This window comes from Furipterus horrens, unplaced genomic scaffold, assembly GCF_987537825.1.
Source record: "Furipterus horrens unplaced genomic scaffold, mFurHor1.1.pri manual_scaffold_7, whole genome shotgun sequence".
Taxonomy (NCBI): Eukaryota; Metazoa; Chordata; class Mammalia; order Chiroptera; family Furipteridae; genus Furipterus; species Furipterus horrens.
In genome coordinates, this window is record NW_028327177.1 from 15,385,000 (window position 1) to 15,404,581 (window position 19,582).

At 38.1% G+C, this 19,582-nt stretch overlaps 1 protein-coding gene across 1 annotated transcript in view; it reads left to right on the plus strand.

Moving 5' to 3' along the window:
• Positions 1-4,016: 4,016 nt before the first annotated feature.
• Positions 4,017-19,582, plus strand: part of EIF3H (eukaryotic translation initiation factor 3 subunit H) — an 87,862-nt gene continuing 72,296 nt past the window's right edge. The window contains exon 1 of the mRNA XM_090283430.1: positions 4,017-4,182. Within this exon, the coding sequence (XP_090139556.1) occupies positions 4,051-4,182 (132 nt within the window). The 5' untranslated portion in view covers positions 4,017-4,050. The remainder of the gene's footprint in view (positions 4,183-19,582) is intronic.

The window sequence follows — 19,582 nt, forward strand, 5'->3', positions numbered from 1 at the left end:
CCTTATGGATAGTGACGGTGACAGTGATTCAGAGCTTTGTCTCTCATCCCCAAGTCAAAACATGGAAAGAGCAGAGTCACCCAATGGGAGCGACAATTCACATGGTGGTAACAGTTCGAAATCCGATTCAAATTCTAGCTGGGATTCTTGCTCATATTTCATATTGACTTCTAGTTCAAACTCTAGTTACGTGTCTAGGTCCAGTTCTAGTCCGATGTCCAATTCCAGCTCCAGCGATGAAAGTTCAGAAATTCACATGTTGTTGTTTGAAAGCAGGGATGATGGATTATCACCGCACTCATCATAATCTGGAAGTGACCATAGATCTATGACCCTTACAATATCTCCTGAAGGTCACTCTTGGCCTTCCCCTGATCAGTTTTTTCTCTTAGATGGCAGTGATAACCATCCTACAGGACTCAGCAAAGCACAGATTGACAACCTGCCCATAAGATCTTTTGTTAAAAGATCTTCTGATACATTAAATGTCTGTGTCATTTGCATTACAGAGTTCACAGAAAGAAGTCAGCTTCGCATCCTACCTTGCTCCCATGAATTTCATGTCCACTGCATTGATTGCTGGCTTTCTAGCAACTTTACCTGTCCTATTTGTCGCCAGAAAGCAGTAGATTCTGGTGAGAGAGAAAATTCTAATTGAGATATGAATTCTCAGCTCTACAAACTGTTATAGTGATGGACAAACAACAGTCACCTGTTTTATACCCACTTTTGGAGTGATGCTTAAATATAACAATCTGAATTGCATTATGAATCTAAATGTAACAATATGAACTGAACAATTAGTTTTTGAAGGAATTATTGTACTTTCCCCAATTTGTTTGAGAATAAAAGAACATATTAAAAAGTCAAATGATATTGTCTTAACTGACAGTAAAAACAAATTTCATACTATAGCAAATCACTGACTTTCAAGAAAACATTAACAGGTACACTGGGTTGGGATGATATTTATCCCATAAGAAAAGTGTCTTAATATGATACAATCCATCCACATAGATCCTGGTAGTCTTATCTAGTCATGTAAACCCTAGACATCTATCTCATAGCCATGTCCTATCTTGGATGTGCATGCAAAGAAACAGGAACCCAGCCACAAAAATTAAGCAATTTAAGAAGTTATTGGAGTCACTCACATGAAGAAGTCATGTTACATTCATAGAACGGTCTAAAAAACTTTGAAAACTTTCTCTTCCTATCTCTCGCTAGTGGCCACCTCATTACTGCCTTGTGAGGGTGAAAGTTCAAACTCTACATATCTCCACTACCATGTGCAGAGAACACATTTGTTGGGACTTCTTTTTGGTGTATACCTGTTGGTGTTTCCAGGTCACTGGACTTCAGCTCTGAGCCTGGGACATATGTAGCAAATTGAAACACTGGAAAATCATCACTGTCTTGTTCCTTGGGTCCCAATGTCACTATTTGGTTTTCCTTCTTTCCACTTTACAGAGTCTTCTTATTTTTTTCTATATATAACGTCCAGGGGTTTTGATGTACTTATTGGGAGGAATAAGGAAAAACGTTTCTACTTCTCAGAAGTCTGGATTTTGAATACATTTTAAGATGGAGCCTATACAAGTTTCTGATATATCAGGGGGTGGGGTGAGAGGGAAACAGAGGAGTCAAAGATGGCCCCAAGGGTTTGGGTCTTATTAACTGTTAATAGAAGAATAGAACTGTCATCAAATGAGATGGGGAATATTGTGAAAACACAATTTTTGGGGTGGTGGAGGAGTTGGAGTTCAATTTTAGAAAGTTTAAGTTGAAGGAGGCTGTTGGACATTTACGTGGAGATGTTGAACGGGCAGATGGACATGCTTGTGTGGAGTTCAGTGGAGAGTTCTGGGGAAATATAAATTTGGGATTCATCAGCCTACGTATGAAGTTTAGAGCCTTGAGAATGGATGAGATCACCATGACAGGAAGTAGAGATAAGGGGACAAAGGTGTATAAGGACATAAGCCTGATGCTACTCAATATTAAAAGGTTGGGGAGGATTAGAAAAATCACCAATGGTGACAGAAGAAAGGAGCAGCCAGTGAGACAGGAAAAACAAAAACAAAAACAAGAATCCAAGTGCAGGAAGTCACATTGCTTTTAGGCCCCTTCTAGTTAGGGTGATATATATTGATCTATTTCAAATTCTACTTCATGGGGGTTTCAGTCTCTCTCTCTCTCTCGCATGCATGTGCACACACTCGATTTCCTATGCAGTTAGGTCCTTATAAACCCATTGTAAGTTAAAAATATAAGCTGAAAATGCATTTAATAAACCTTAACTCATTAACATCATAGCTAATCCTAGCCTACCTTAAACATGCTCATAACACAATATCCAAAAGGTGTTGGCAACACAACAGTATTGGTTACTTATCTTCCTGATGTTGAGTTTGACTTGGGGGCTGTGTTTTGCTGCCCTATCCGGCATCATGAGAGCATCATACCACATATTGCTAGCCTGGAAAAAGATCAAGATTTTAAATATGGCTTTTACTGAATGCATATCACTTTTGCATCATTGTAAAGTCAAAAATATCTGAAGTCAAACCATTATAAATTGGGGAAGTCTGTATTTATACCTCTTGGCCGTGGGATGTTTTGTTTCATGCAGAGGGCCCACATGCAGTGTCTTGAGTCAGGTTGAAAGCACCCATGTAGTGTGATTAGCATACGTGACTGGAAAATCTTAGTGGGATATTTCCAAGGCTAAAAATTGCAAAGAAATATAAAATTTTACTTATTAGTTTTATTTTTACTAATATTGGTATTGCAATTTAGAAACAAAACTATGTTATACATATACAGTAAAATAAAGCAATTCACAAACGTATTTTTGTTTGTAAGTAACCTGGGTGCTTTCTGGTGCTTATCATCCCAGCTACTCAATGGTAGGCACAAACTTCCAGTTCTGGTTCCTCCATGCAGGATTTTCGTCTTTCTTCTTCTCTTTTGTTTTTGATTATCTTTCTTACTGATTTCTAGAGTAGTTCTACTATAGTCAATCTTCAATACTTTTAAATTTGTGGAGACTTTCTCTGTGGTCCAGGTTGTGGTCTCTTTTGATAAATACTTCATGTACACTTGAAAATAATGGATATTAGCTTTTGATTTTGTATCATTAAAAATTTTCAGGTGTAATGGTTTCTGTTCCCAGATTGTAATATAATACCAGACTCTCACAACAAAAAACTTCAGAACAGGAAATACCCTTCATTGGTGTAACAACTTTATCAGTTCTGCCTAGGTATTTATTGAATGATCAAACATTTCAAAAACAAGAAACAGGCAAAATGTATTTGGAAACAGAGAAATGTTGTAAATTCCTTACCTAAGATGGCTTTCTAAACTGGCAAGTATTCTTTTCAAGACTTGAGATGTGTATTTCGAACTTAAGTTAAGCATGATTTTTAGGGAATATGTTCTGCATCAACATTTTGCATAAAACAAATTCTTGGTCCTTTACTTATGTTAGTCTTACATGAAACTAGTGGCAGCAAAGGGCTATTAGTTCTTGCAATTCTGACAAAAGTTCCCATGTTTTAATTAATGTCTATATAAATGGTTAGAGACATTACGTAAAACTACATAAGACAAAACGCACTGCCAGTCACCAGTAATTGACACAGTGAGGTTGGGTAAATCACGTCTGTTTCCTAATACGCCTAACGGGAGTTAGTGAGACGCCATGGTGGACGAGACTGGGAATTGGGACTAAACAAAAAATTAGCGAATTATAATGTTGTTATGACCAACAGCCTAATGGAGACTAATTAAACATAAAATGAAAAACATTTTTAAACGCCTACTTTTGTTTAAAGCAGTCTCTACGGAAGCCTCAAACGCATAAAGGACCCCGTCCCGTAACGAGGTGAGGGTGGAGAAGAGACGGGGGAAAGAAGGCGGGGCCCGACTCCAGCCTTTTCTCGCCGCTCCGCCCCTCGAACGGCGCACGGCGCGTGACGTCACGCGGAGCTTGTATTTCCGCTTCCGATTTCTCACGTTTTTCTTTCTTCCTGTCCCACTGGAAAGATGGCGTCCCGCAAGGAAGGCACCGGCTCGGCTACCCCGTCTTCTAGTTCCACCAGCGGTGCGGCAGGGAAAGGCAAAGGCAAAGGCGGGTCTGGAGATTCGGCCGTGAAGCAAGTACAGATAGATGGCTTGGTGAGTGGGGTGCGGTCTCCCCGGGCCCACGTGGGCAGCGCAGTCCCCAGCCCGGGCCCGGCAGAAGCGCTTCTCAGCAGCCTCCCGTCTGGGCTAGATGATGCTGGGCCGAGGTTTCCCCCTAAAACCCTCCTCTGTCATCTCCACTTTTTGTTCGGGAGACGCAACAGCCTTTCCCTTCGTCTGACGGAGGAATTGAAGGCTGAGAAAGGGGACCGAGGCTAAGGGTGTGACAGATTCTTGGGGTCTCGTTTTGAGATGCTTGGGAAAGGGGACTTGCAGAAAGAATTTTCTGGGTGACAAGTAGATGACCGAGGTGTCAGGAAGGACCTAGGACTCTAAGGCTTTTGGAAGGGGAGAGAGAGCCAGGTAAACTATATTGCGTCCCTGCTGGGATGTGACATCTGTAACTTCCGAAGTGGAGATTTAACTTTGAACTACTTTTGAGCCTGGGCTTCATTCAGCGCTTTACCTGGAACCGCATGCTGTAATGGGAGTAAACATCTTTGTGTTGGCTGCTGCTGTCCCCATCTGTGAGTGCTGGCGTGCCTTAGGGTCTGGGTTTTGGATTCCTAATATCGGTCTCTGCTTGACGTAATGTAACAGTACTAGGTAAAAGCGTACCTCTGGAGCCAAACTGCTTGGATTTGAATCCCACCTCTAGTTAGCTGAATGACACTGGCCAAGTAATCTCTTTATGCCTTATTTTACTCATTTGAGTTGTTTGGAGATTTAAAATTGGCAGGATATGTTTTGCTAGCTAGCACAGTATCTGGGATGTAGTAAGTTTCCATTTTCTCTTATCTGCTTGCTGTTATTCTTTGTAAGTAATTATAGTAGTAAACTTTCATTAAGGACCACCTCTTTGCCTTAATTATTATTAATATTCTGATAACTCCCAGATTTATATTTCTTGCCAGATTTGATTCTTGAATGCCATTTGAATACCCAGCTGTCTGCTTGACATCCCTATTTGCATAGGCACTTCGAATTTAACATGTACAAAATAATAATAGTGACTTGTCCCCCTCTTTCATCTCCCCACTCATTGGTATTACCTTAGTCTCTCCCATTTTAGTAAACTTACCATTTACTCATTTAAATAGGTCAGAAAACGGAGGCATTAACTTACATTTGTTCTCTTTTTTTCTTTCACCCTCAACATCCAGTCCCTCAGCACACCCTGTTGCTTCCACCTCCAAAATATGTCATTCACCTGCTTTTCATCCAGGTGCCACGTAAAATACAGACTTCTTACTACAGTCATGAAGGTTGTGCTACCCTTGTCTTTTTCTGCAAACACACCTCATACGTTCTTCTAGGCTCCAGTCAGTGACCTTTTAGTTCTTTGTTTTCTGTAACTGAAATAGTCTCTCAAGTATTCCTGCCCTTTCCGCGTAAATAACACCATTTCAAGAAAGGCCTTGCCTAATAACTGACAAAAGCAGGCTCCTCCCATCACTCTCCATTGTACCAGCCCGTATTTCCTTCGTAGCTTTTTTATTTGGTCTTAGGCCCTCTACCACAGTGCAGTCTACTAAGGGCAGGCAGGAACTGTGCTTTTTCACATGTTCTTCCCAATACTGAGTCTGTTAACCAAGAGCAGTGGAAGGAAGGAATGAGTAACAAGACTTCATTTTATTTTTATACTACTCCTAGTTTCTGTTCCGACAATCTTCTTTAATAGATTATTTTAATGGTATTTTGAATTGTTGTCTTAGCCCTCTTCAGTCTGTTCTTCATACTTTTATTAAAACAATAAGTATGAAAATTCAGATCTTGTTAACTGTCCTTCTTAAATATTTTCAGTGACTTGACAATGAATTTGTGGTTCACTAGATGTTGTCCTTGCTTTTGTGTCGAGGTTTACTTTCTGGTATTTCCAGGCTTCCTAGAAACTGTAATTTTAGCCACACAGAACTACTTGGTAAGCTGGATGTTTAATCACATTTGTTCCTGGCACCATGATTGTGGCCAAGGCCACGTTTTCTTCTTGTAGTCTTGAATCTTTTCTTTCCTGCATTTGGTCCTGTTTATCAATTACTCTGTTTCTTTAATTTTACCTTTTCCTTAACATCTTAACATTTTCAAGAGTTTCCCATATTAAAATGTTCAGCTCTGTCTCTTAGCGCTCTGTGTTGTGTTCTTAATCACTACCTTTTCCCTCTTGAAGTCAGTGGTTAAAAATTGTCAGTATTAGCAGTCTCCACTATTAGAATCTGGCACCACCAGTTTCCAGACTTAGTTTTTAGTTTTTAAAAAGGTCATTGATAACATTAGCAAAGAAGTGAAAAAAAAAAGAAAATGCCATACATGCAAAATAGTGTCTGTAACACATAATTTAAATAATCACAAAATATACATCCAGTCACCTGCCGTTCAGCTTGAGTAATAGAACATTACAAACATCCTGAAGCCCCTCCCCGTTTCATCCTTTTTTCCCATCCCTTGTCCCCACCCTGTTACCACTATTGTGATCTTTGAGTCATTAATTTCTTGGTTTTTTAATAGCTTTACCACAGAGTATTCCTAAACATTTTGTTTAGTTTTGCCTGTTTATATCAATACATAAGAATGTACTAAATCATAGTGTGCTCTCCCATGTCTTGAGTTATAATATATATACGTATCTCGCACCATGATTGAGATTAGTCCATTCTAGAATGAGCAGTTGTAATTTGTTCATTTTCAATACTATATAGCATTTCATTGTATGGATATAACATACATTTCTTTATCTGACTGTTAACGGACAATTACGTGGCTGTTTTCCTTGTGCGAAATCGTCCCTCTCAGTCAGCTTTTAATTGTCCATTCCATTAGACATGTCAGTGTGTCTTTTACTGTACCCTGCACAGAATCAGTGCTCAGGATATCCTTTTGGAATGGAGGAGTGAGTCTTCACTGTAGTCAAGTGGTTTCATTGTTCCTAGACAAAATCAGGCTAATTTTTCCTATCGAACTTAAGAAAAACCCACTTTGTTCCCCCAAACCAGGTTAAATCTTACTTTTCTTACATACATTATACTTTCGATAATTTACAAAGTTTGATCCGTGGACCAGTAAGACAAGCAGAATTGGCCTTGATAACTTGTTAGAAATATGGAAATACAGTATCTCAGAATCTCAGGCCCTTCTTCTGGTTTCGTGTATCAGATGAGTTATAGCATGTTAATGTTTGGGAAGTACTGCTCTGGTCCACATTGATCTCTTCCTTTCTCTAAACTTTTTATCATGACGACTTGTATTGTTCATCTTGGCATGTGATCATACACTGTTAATTAATGGTTTACTGTTCATGTATTTTTACTTTCTCACTGATGTTAATCTGAAGGCTGACATGTAAAACGCTTTTGTCTTACAAAGTTCCAGTGCTTAAAATCCACCCATATCAAAATCTATTACCTTTTAAATTTTTTCTCCTTTATGTAAAAGATTACCTTATTGTTTAAAATTGTTAGCTACCTCATCCCTCCTTGGAAGTAAGGTAGAGAATGTTAATAACTGAAAAAGTCAGTTACATACACTTTTCTGTCATCCAGATGTCAGCTCAGATGTCACCTCACAGGGACCTCCTGACAGATCTACAGTGTCCTCATCTGTTCACTGACCATTATGTCATCACCCTGTTGGGCCCTTGTTACTGTCTGAAATTCTCTGTTGTTGCTTGTTTGTCTTCTCACACTAGAGTATCAACTTCCTGAGAGCAGGACAAATGTCAGATTTGTTCACTACAGTTTTTGAAAGTGTCTAGATCAGTGACTGAAACAAAGAGCACTCATATTGTGAATGAATTATTACAGTCCTGTGGTACAGACATTTTCTTGAAAGTGAATCCTGAGGAAACTGGGCTAGTAAATGCTTTATAGAAGTTACAGTGTGGTGGTAAGAAAAGAGCACAGAGTGAGGCTAGAAGACTAGTTAGCTTTATAAACTTGCTTATATTTCTTTGTCTTTTTAGGTGTGAGTATTTTATTTGTAAGAAAAACAATTGATGTTAATTGAGCATCTATTGTGTACAGGACCTTGCGTAGAAAGGTTTAATTAGATTATGTCTGATCCAGGCAATTGCTTTGGGGTAGATGGTATCTCTGCTCTACTTACCATATGGTTATTTGGATCTGAGAAAATGTTTGTTAAAGCGCTTTCTGAACTGAAATGAATAATTCACATTTATTAAAGCTATGATATTTGTTGCTATGTTTTTGGTGTGTGAAACAATATGAAATTATAGAGTCTATATACAGCTTGTTAAACTCTGCAAGATGGAGCTGTTGTTCAGAATCTAGGCTTACACAGACTAGGTTTGGCCTGTTATTTTACTTCTTTTAAGTATTTTTTTTATTTGTTATAGTATTACAGTTGTCCCAATTTTTCCCCCTTGCCCCTCTCTGCCCAGTACCCCCCTTCCCTCCAGCAATCCTCCCCCCCCTTAGTTCATGTCTGTGGGTCATATATGTAAGTTCCTTGGTTTCTCCATTTCTATACTATTCTTAACATCCCCCTGTGTATTTCGTACCTATCATTATGTTTCTTGATCCCTGTACCTTTTCCCCCATTCACCCTCTTCCCCCTCCAGCTGATAAGCCTCCAAATGACCTCCATATTTATGATTCTGTTCTTGTTCTAGTTGTTTGCTTAGTTTTTAAAGTTTTTGTTTTTAGATTCAGTTGTTGATAGTTGTGAGTTTGTTGTCATTTTGATGTTCATAGTTTTGATCTCCTTTTTCTTTAATGGGTCCCTTTAACATTTCATGTAATAATGGTTTGGTGATGGTGAACCCCTTTAGCTTTACTTTGGGATGGAAGGGCCTTTTAATGTTTTAACAACAACAAAAAATTGTATGGCCCTTGGCTCCTTTCATTTTATGACTTTAGTTGAAAATAGGTTGCTTCACATGTGTGACTAGTTCAGTCATAATTTGAAACTCTTTCAAGCATCAACTTTTACATTTTAGCCTAAATTTTAAGTTTGAATCTCTCTGAACTGTATTACACCAATTTCTGCCTCTTTAGTCAGAAAATGTCGAATACAGCTTAACCATAGTTTGATGCCTTATTATTATCATTAAGAACATAATTTATTATCCATACTGGACAAAGAGTCCTCAATCCTTTGGGGTACTTATATCTGTTTATTTCTGTAATAAATGTCCCCGTCTTTGAATTTTAGGCACTTTGAGTAATTTATCTTCTAGATGGTTGCCTTTTCTTTCTGTTGTTGTTAAATTTATCTTTTATCTCCCTTGATGTCTAGCTTTTCATTTGCTATGGTTGGGAAACTAGATAAGCAGTCTATTTAGCATTATTCCTAACAGGAGACTAAGTACACTCTGAGTGAGGATTAAATTAAGTATGCAGTCTGACATTTTAACCACTTAGTTATGTTTTTTGTTTTGGCAAGTAAAATCTTACTGCTAAAATAATAGCTTTTTATAGTAAATAGAAACATTTGACATACATTATGTTAGGAGCTTCAAGAGCTGATAAAACCAATATTGGCCAGATTAGACATATGATTCAGTCACTCATAGAAACTGAATGACCTTTCAAGGACATAAAGTAAATAGATACTAGAGCTTGGACTCAGATCACCTCTTGCCATCTTGATTCCTTTTGCTTTCCATTACTATAGCTGCTTTGTACCTTTTAAGGACTCAATAAATGTTAGCTATTATCCTTTGCCAGGTACTGTTCAGAGTATGTTAGGTATATTACAGCATTGAAGCAATATGACAACTCTTGGATATAGGAACTATTATTATTATCTCCATTTTACAAATGTGGAAACTCAGGTATATATAGATCATGTAACTTGATGAACGTCAGGATAGGGGGAAATAGGTGTTCACAAAATAATTAATCCAGTGTTCCTTCCTCAAGCATCGGTAAGTATATTTTCTAAAACTTACGTCTCTTACAGATTTATAACTTTAAAACATCTGAGAAAGCTAATATATCAGAATTTTTGTATTTAATAATCTCATATTTTAGAAGATTTATAGCTAAAAGAAGTCAATTTAGTAAATAATCTCAAGTTTGAAAAAAGGAAACCTTTTAGCCCATGGGTCACACAAATTAAGATCTTGGGGAATTAACATTGAAGAAAATAGAATGTATATTAAGGAAAGTTGGAAGTACTGGTAGGTATTCTTAATCAAGATAGTTTCCCTGCTTTAGGTAGGTAAACCTAAGTCCATCTGACTTTTCCATCTCAGGATGCTTCCAAGATTTGGATAAACCCTGTGGATATTCGGGCCATTGTTCCTTTCCCTGAAGGTCAGAGGGCTTACTGAAATCTATTGTCTTTTTAAAAACATTTTCTGACACTGCTTTCTGTGTTCATGGCATGTACATACAGCATAACGACAGGCTGTACTGGTGTTATTTCTCATAGCTGTCTTGGGATAATTTAAGGAGCCTAGCATGCATGGCATTTCTTATGGAGGAGATGATTTAATTAGCGTCTCTGGGCCTTGCTTTCTTTGACTTTAATATGAGGATAATGCATGGCCTTCTTGGTGTAATGAAATATATAAAATTTCCTAATGATCTTTAAGCATTGATGATACAATTTTAGTAGTTGGTATGGATTTTAATGGTGTTAGTTACAGTGGAATTTCAGACTGGATGTTTTACTAAGTAAATGGAATAGGATAAAAATTTTTAACGTGAGACAGCGTATCTGTCCTAGATGAAATGGGGTGTTGTACTCCTCGAATGTGCCTGCCTACTCTGACATTAAAAGGCGGCGATGCGGGGTCAGCATACATCAGACTACTGGTTTCTTATCTTTTGCTTTCTTGTCACCTTTGGTTTCAGCTAGTTTCTGTAAAAGTATGAATTCTGATCTTTAGCTTTATACCCAGGAATTCATGAGTTTGGCCAACCAACTCTAGGTTTTTTAAGTCTTGGCAGCATTTTTCTGGACTTTTAGCTCAATCCTAGCCCCGATATTAGGGAGAAAAGCCTCTATAGAGCTTTGAAGACGGTCTTTGCCAGTTCTTATTTTTGTGGTCAAATATTTTCATTTTTTTACTTTACCAGTTCTACCTTAGTTTCTGTGATAAGAGCTTCTGACTTCAACACTTAGATGAAAACTTGGATGCATTTGCTTTTCTCTTGGAAACTATAATTTTGTTTTTGTAAAATATTTAAATTATGGTACTTGGATATTATTTCACTTGGCAGTATATGAGGAAATATACTTGAAGGAAAAATATGCTAAAAGCTTTAGTTTTTCTTGTAAGCTCCTATTTGTAGAAGATCATTCTATAAAATGGTATATCCTATAACTATTAGATTTAATATCTATAAAATGGTTATATCTTGAAAAGATTAGATCTAATATCAAAGTGCAGTGTATTTTACATATCCATCTGTCTGATGGCAAACTGTATTGTTTTATTAAATTTGAAAAGGGCTCAAATGGATACTGCTCTATGCTAGGGTACTGTTCTGTATTTTGTTGATGTCGGTACCAAGCCCAAGAATATGAGAAAAAAAATTGATTCAGCAGAGGAATGGTAACTCAGTCAAAATACAAAACGTTTTACTCTTTGAGTCTAAATATTGGCTATACTTTGGCATAACATTTTAAGGTTTTACTTTCCCCCAAAATTACATGAATGTCATAGGTGTAAAACAAAAACCGTATAAATAATTTGTAAGAAAAGTTTGGAGAAATCACAAAAAACCCAAAAAGATAATTAGCTAGTGTATAAACTCATAACATGAGGGTGGGTAGCACCATTACGATTTGGGGCTTTACTTTTCTCTTGTGTTTGCTCTGCTTTAGTAAACACCTAGAGCTGACGTTAATGGGTTAAAGGTTATGCATGTTGTTAAGCATTTTTAAGCATGTTGCCAAATTGCACTCCAGAGTAGTTGCATATGTGGTACAGTTTTCGTCCTCCCCCACCTCAGAGTATCGGTGTGCTGTGCCGTATCTTGGCACCACTGGCAACTGAAAGTTAGGATTTTTAAAAATCTTAGTCTTCATTTTAAATATTAAGTATGTATATTAGTATGCTTGGTACAGTGATTCAGTTCAGTAAATATTTCTTGTCATTTAGTGATAACACCATCTGCCCAGTTACCCAGGCTTCTGGGATCATCTTCTCTTGTTCTTTAGAATTTCCCTTGGATTCTCTTTAGATCTACTTAGTTTTTTAGTTTATAACTGTATTGTCTGTACTCTTTTTCTCGTGCTCTCCTTCCTGGTTTCAAGACGTTTATTTGCATATTAAAATTGTGCATTCTAATGTTTGAAACCATTTTAATCCAAAGAAAAGTGGCAGTCTGTAAACTGCACGCTACAGCCTGCAGGACATCTTGGACTGCTTGGTTTTGACTCTAGATTTCACTGTGGTCCCACCCAGCTCCTTCCTTCCCCAAAAGCCAGCGCTGTTCCTTCGCTGGCAGCCGGACAGGCCGATGGGGACGCTGGTGTGGCCATCAGTTCTCTGATGTGCAAAGCAGCAGCTCGGCCATTTAAACTGGTCCAACCTCTCAGCAACTTACAACGTTGAACAGCTAAGAGAAGTAAAATCAGGCGGTGCTGTGGAATGTGTAGTGCATATTGGTGGTGCGAGTATGATTTTCCTGCTTGCTTCTTCATTTCAGTCATTTCTTTTGAAGGCAGTGCATTTTCCCCTTTCATTCTGTCTTCTTCAATTTCCATTTATGGAATTTCTCAATCTTAGCCATAGTGGGTTTGTCAGACGTGGTTGCGGAGGAAGCGGAGCCAGGTCCACGAACAAGTGGAGTCTGAGCTGCTGCTGAGGGGCTGCTGCAGAGTCTTGTTCTTCTATCTGCACTAAAAGCCTCATGTGACTGGTCTTATAGCTTCCACTTGGTACTTGACCATTACACACAATGCTGCTGAGGAAATAATCTCAAAGGACAACTGTAGACCGAGAACGTAAAAACCTTTGGAAGTTCCCATGACACAAACTCAAACTCTATAGCCTGACTTTTAAGATCATCTTTACCTTTAGTTTTTAGCCTCCAAGTAATAGCTCGTAGATACTGTTTTCAAGTTTGGTTTAAGGGTAGTCTTTAAAACAATTAAAACCAAGATTTTTTTCCTTTTGGATAGAAGAAAGCCCCTGTTTTATATTTTGTGCAGAAATGCCTACTACTCAGTTTTGTTTTGAAGGACCTTGTTAGGGAGAGTGAGAATTCCCCCCTCTACTCTGTTTTAGTTCTTAGAGCTGGACTAATAATAAAACAATAAAGTCTACACAAGACAAATAAATTGGAGAAAAAACGATTTAATACATGTGCACAGGAGAATCACAATATGAAGCTCTGATCATAAAATGCAGCTCAAAGAAGTGATTGAACCAGATACCTGTTAATACTTTTTTAGACAGACAACGAATGTGTGAAGAATTGACAGGGCAAGAAGGCTGGTGCTCAGTGGAAAGGAATTTAAGCAAGATTTGGTTACTCAGTGAGGCATCTAAACAAAGTTTGGGCTTGGGTAGTAACTTAATAAAGTGTTTACAGAAGCTCTTGGGCTCTGGATCTCTTAGCTCTTGCGATAAGGTTGTCTCTCAGCCTTCCTGGAGCGGGGGCGGTGGGGGGGGCTTTCACATGGAGGGATTTCTTTCCTGCACTCAAGGAGACAGGGTCTGGACCAGCTGCTTGTCAAGTAACAATTCAAAGTGATCAGTATGCCATTGTAGGGCATTTTGGAGTGGCCTGTCTCAGACCCCAACAGCCTCTTCAGGGGAAGGAAGGTGAGTAATCACCTTCAGCAATTACTTCTTCTACTGGAAAACTGAAGCCCTTTTAATTTATTAAACCTATTTAATTAAACACAGCCGTTATACTGGATACTCATGATACACAAATCAAAAGACAAAAAAAGAGTACGTAGTGAAAAGAAACTCACTCTCACCCCCGTCTTCAACACCTGTCTTCTCAGAGGCAGTCACAGTTCCTCTTGAATGCTTCCTTCTGGACCTGGTATAGCAAGCACTGCTCCTGTTAAGGAAGCAGAAACAAATGCCCAAATCATCTTAAGAGTTTCTTTTTTTATTTTAACTTTTAAAAGATTTTATTTATTTTTAGAGAGATGGGAAGGGAGGAAGAAAGAGAGAGAGAGAAATCCCACCTGTTGCCTCTTGCCGGCCCCAAGCTGGGGATCTGGTTTGCAACCCAGGCATGTGCCTTGACCAGGAATTGAACCAGTGACCTTTCAGGCTGGCGTTCAGTCCACTGAGCCACACCAACCAGGGCAAGACCTTCTAATTATGCAGTTGTCTGTGCTGCTGCTGCTTTTTATTTATTTATTTATTTATTTTTTGGGGTTGGGGGGATTGGGGTTGGGTGTGGGCCAAATGGGTGAAGGGAGTCAAAGGTACAAACTTACAATTATAAAATAAATAAACCAGTGGTGGTGGGGGGGACTGTAATATACTGTAGTCAATATTGTAAAGCATATTTGAAAGTTGCTAAGGGAGATCTTAAAAAAATATTGTATCTGTATGATCACTTATATGACATATTGAAAGAAGTCGAATACAGGGAAATAGAAAGTAGAATGGCAGTTGTCAGAGGTTGGGAGAGGGAAAAGGAGAGTAGTTTCTGTTTTGCAGGGCGAGAGTTCCTAGAGACCCCGTTGCACAGGAGTGTGAATATACTTACTGCTGCTGAACTAGACACAGAAATTCCTAAGATGGCAAATGTTTTATTGCTTAAAAAAAAAAACTACTTACAAATACATGTAAACTATTGATTTTACAAAGATTTCAGATTTCCTACCAAATTTTTTGGTCTCCCTAGTAAAGAGTTCGATGGAAGTATTCCTTTTTCTAGTTGCTATGTGTCTTGATTTTCCTCTCTAGAACTCATGTTTCGGGAGAGAGGGAGGGGTGTGTGTGTGTGTGTGTGTACTGTGTGTGTTAAAGTGTGTGTTAAAGTGTGTGTGTGTTTTAATTGAAAACCCCCTAAAATATAGGGGAGGGGCTGGGGCTGGCCCTTTGGGCTGGACTCCACAGGTCTCCCAGAGCATCAGGGTCTGGTGGAGGGGAGGAGGGGTGGTTTGGGGGTGCGTTGCCAGACCACGCTGAGTGGATCGAGTGGCAGGGAGACCCGTGCATTACTGTCAGTGGTCACATAGGTGCCTACGCGTGCAGAGGTTGTGGTGGTCCACAGTCAAGAACCAGAGGATGGACGAACCTCCCTGCATCTTCCACCTGGAGCAGCTGGAGCTCTTGGTGTGTCAGCTCTCCAAGATGCCACTCAGATGCTTCTGAATTTAATAAACTAGATGTGTTAGGAAGAAGATAGCTAGCTCATAATAGTTCTGAAATTTTTTGTTTTGTATGAGAAAAGAAAGAAATTTTGTTCCAGTTAAGCCTGTTCATCACTCATTTTATTTTAGAAAAATTATCTTCCAGCTACATGTGGGAACACTTGCAGATTCTTTATGTGTTTAGTTGTTAAAGTAAAAACTTAATGTTATGAATTACACATCATTATCAATTAATATTTATTGCGATTGTACATTTGTATGTTTGATTGCATCATTGTACTTTCTCATGACCAATTTTTATGATGAGGGCAGTGCTGTTTTGTTGAATTTCTTGAGGCTGCATTGCCTTTCTCCCCCCTTTCCCGGCAATTATTAGTTGATTTAAGTTTAAAATTGTGGGCCATCAGTGAGCATTAGATCCAAGAGAATAATAATTAAATATGCTTTTTCACCTGAAATATTATAGAGGTGATATTGATTAAGTATATTGGAGCACTGTAACTAATCCCATGTGTGTCAGGAGCAAAATATCTTTTTTTTTTTTTCCCCTATTGAAGTTACTTAAAATTCTTTCATGTCAAAACTTAACAGCAGTGATTTAAATCCTGTTTATTATTTGACTTAGCCAGTTATGAAATGGAACCCTTATCCCACTTGAGCCATAAAATGTGTTAAATTTAAGACTAATGCTGCTTTCTGCTTTTTGAATTTACATTTTGGCAATAACTACCTTCTTTGTTCAGTGTTACAGAAGAAATGATCTAGGCTTAACCAAATAAGAAAACTGCCAAGTTCACAGATCTGTCATTGAAAGATGCCAGAATTAAATGAAAGTCTAGATACTGATTTTACAGAATATGCTAAGGGGAGATTCTGTGGCATTACAGTTTCTTTGAGACTAAAATTTTACAGTAATAGCTGTTCTTTGACAGTGATTGATGTGAGAAACTCAGACTGAGGACCTTACCTCCCAGAATCTATAATACTGGAATAAAGCCTGCTGGGAACCATGTATCCTGCCTGACCTCTTGTTTAGCTGGCCAGCAACTGGTGTAATTTGGGCTTTGTCTTTTCATCTCTGACTTTTAAGAAACTCTTGAAGTGGATCTAGTCTATTTATAGCAAGGATGATGTCAGGTGGTTGATTTTTAATAAATATTTAATAAGTTATATCCTCTGAGGAATATACTGAACTTTTTGGGGAGACAAGTCTCAGTGCCATAATGGTACCTTGCATATTCTCACTAAATATCTGTAGGATAGATGAATCGATGAGTAAATGAGATGAGGTGAAATGTTCATTGTAATAATAGTAGTTGTAACTATTTACTGAGCAACTAACATTTACAATGGATTTAATATGCACTGTGCAGTATTATTCAATATCGCTACTTTGGATGTATTACTTTTTAATCTTTGCAATAGTACTAGGTAGGGAATGACTGATCTCTACAGGAGATAGGTGAGGCCCAGATAGCTAAGGTAACTTGCTCAAGGCCGTGGAGCTGACACTCAAGACTTCTGGATTCTAGTGCCCGCCTCTCGCAACGATGCTATAGGATTTTTCTGTTGTGCAGACCTGAGATTCACATTTGTGTATGTACTCAAAAGAATTAATGTTAAACTTTTACTAAAGTTATGTCTCTCACTTGAATGTTATTTTTTCACAAATAAAGATTAATTGTAAAGTTGTGTTCTAGAGAAGTGGGAAATAGCAGATCAAGGTTTGTATGTTGGGGCTTCTGCTGGGCTCACTCATGGATAAACAGTTTACTGTTTTACCTTTGTCTTATACAGCTTCTGATTTAAAGTGGGGTCCTGCTGCTGAAATTAGTTTGTTTTTACTTCTGTAAAAGTACAATGTTCAGAATAAAGTCCAAACAGAATAGTGGTCTGACCCCAGCCTAGGAGCACGCCCTGAGAGGTCATATGGAAATAGTAAGGGGTGGTAGAGAAAACTGTGGAGTTGGTAGCCACACATTTTGGTGCTCACATCTATTGAAATAATAATCTGTTGAGATAATTTTGAGAGACTTCCTATCAGTGACATAAATTAAGAAGTGTTTGATTATAAAATCTGAATGATCACCTTCTGGAATTGGGAGAAAACTGTCTACATCTTAATATTACAGGTTCTGTGAAGCAAGGCAACCCAAAGTGTGGGTATGGTTCAGGAGCTGTGTACTGGTCTGCACGAGATAAGCACAGGATTGAGGTTAAGTATTTAGAAACTTTTATAGCAGTTTGATATTGCTGTGATAGCCAAGAGTGTGATCCCTGGGCTTGTTTTTTCTGCCTTAAAACTTTTTTCACTTTTCTAGTAAGTAATTTTTGTATTACTAAAATACTGGTCTGTCATGGACTGGAAGAGGATGAGTTCTTCACCACTGATGGCTTGAGAAGCACTTATAAATGATTTTCATACCTATTTTAGCTCATAGCATCTTCCTGTAGAGTCTAAAAATATTTAATAGAACTGTATCTAAAAGACAGTTGATCACAAAGTACTCAGTTTACTTTTTTATTAGTTTTAGTGGTAAAATGTTTTAGTAATTTCAGCATTTCTTTATTTGTGAGCTTTTTAAAAAGATGAACAGGTAGATTCAGCATTTGCTTACTCTAGATGCATGCTACAGGTTGCAATCTGAGCATTCTCTGTGAACTCAGTGTTAGAAAGGGAGGTTAAAAGTGATAGCTGGTGATAGTTCTACAATGTAAAACTACTTTGTTCCTAATCATTTCAGCTGGGCTTTCCGCAGACCCTTTTATGTGTATTACAGGGACAGTGGGAAACCTGCTGCTTTTCGTGGTAAAGATTTATTACTATCATCAGTTTGCACAAAGTTTAAATTGGTATTTTGCTGATTTACTCTTGGCTTAGGTTCGGCGTCTTCTCTTAAACAGATCTCTCTGCCTGTTGAAAACTAGTCTATATATACAGAAGTTACTTCTTTACCTCGTTGTGTGTACATAGGCATGTTTTCTGGTAATTTGTATATGTGTGTGCAGTAACAAATGTGAGTAGAGTTGAAGAGTAATCATATCAACAAGAGATTAGAATTTAAAGTCATCAGGTGCTCAGGCTTAGAGTGTGTGGATTTTCTCTTTTTCTTCTTTCAAAACCACTCATTCAGCTTCTATCTATAGTTTTAGCATGCCCAAAAGATCATGCTAAAATCAAGATATATCCATATCATTCTGTCAACTCAGTAGTAATGTCAGAAAAGGGAATTATATTACTTTATTCTTGATGAAATTCCATGTAGTAAATTGCAGTGATTGCTGTATTTAAAAATATCATTCTTCAATTTTTTTATCTGATATTTTTTGAATTAAAAACAAATACATGCTTACAGGTAGAGGGAAAGAGACATCCATGTGAGAGAGAAACATCAATTGGTTGCCTCCCGTATGTGCCCCAATTGGGGATTGTACACAGGAGTAGGGTGGGGTTAAAGTACTTCAGATTGGCATATTGCAAAGTCTGAAAGTTTCTGTTGTATTTCTTAAATAGTTGACTTTTTAACTCTGAACTTTGAAAAGTTGCTACCTTTATTAGAGGAATTTTGGGTGGTAGCTTCATAAAATTTACCAGCTAAAGATTGACCCTGATACTAGTATTAGAGATATTAAAAGCCATAGTAAACCTTTTCTGAAAGGACTTTATTAATATATTATGTTTCATAATTCATCAACAAAATTATTTAAAATTGTTAGACATAGTTGTTTTTGCCAGTATGTTGCTGAACAGCAAGTTAGGATCCTGCTGCTGCTGCCACCCTGTAGTCAGAATTCCAGTGGCAAAGGTTTAGGGATCAAGGAAAGGAGTCTGTTTTTCATAAGCTTCACAATTTTGGAATGACAGCTTTCCATGAATTAGTCACTTAGGCCTATCAGTTAAGGCTAAACTAACACCTGGGTTCTCCTATCATTTCTCTGTTAGTTTTATCTTTATAAGGTTAGTTTACAAACTAAAACAACATAGTACACAAAAGCTACACAATTCCAGAAGAATGGCAGACATCTCCCTCAGTGCTCACTCCCTCTAGATCACCCAAGGAGTAAACCTTCTAGCCTCTCCCAGGCCAGCCGGATCCTGGGCTGTGCCTGGCGCTCCTTCCCATCCAAATGCCAT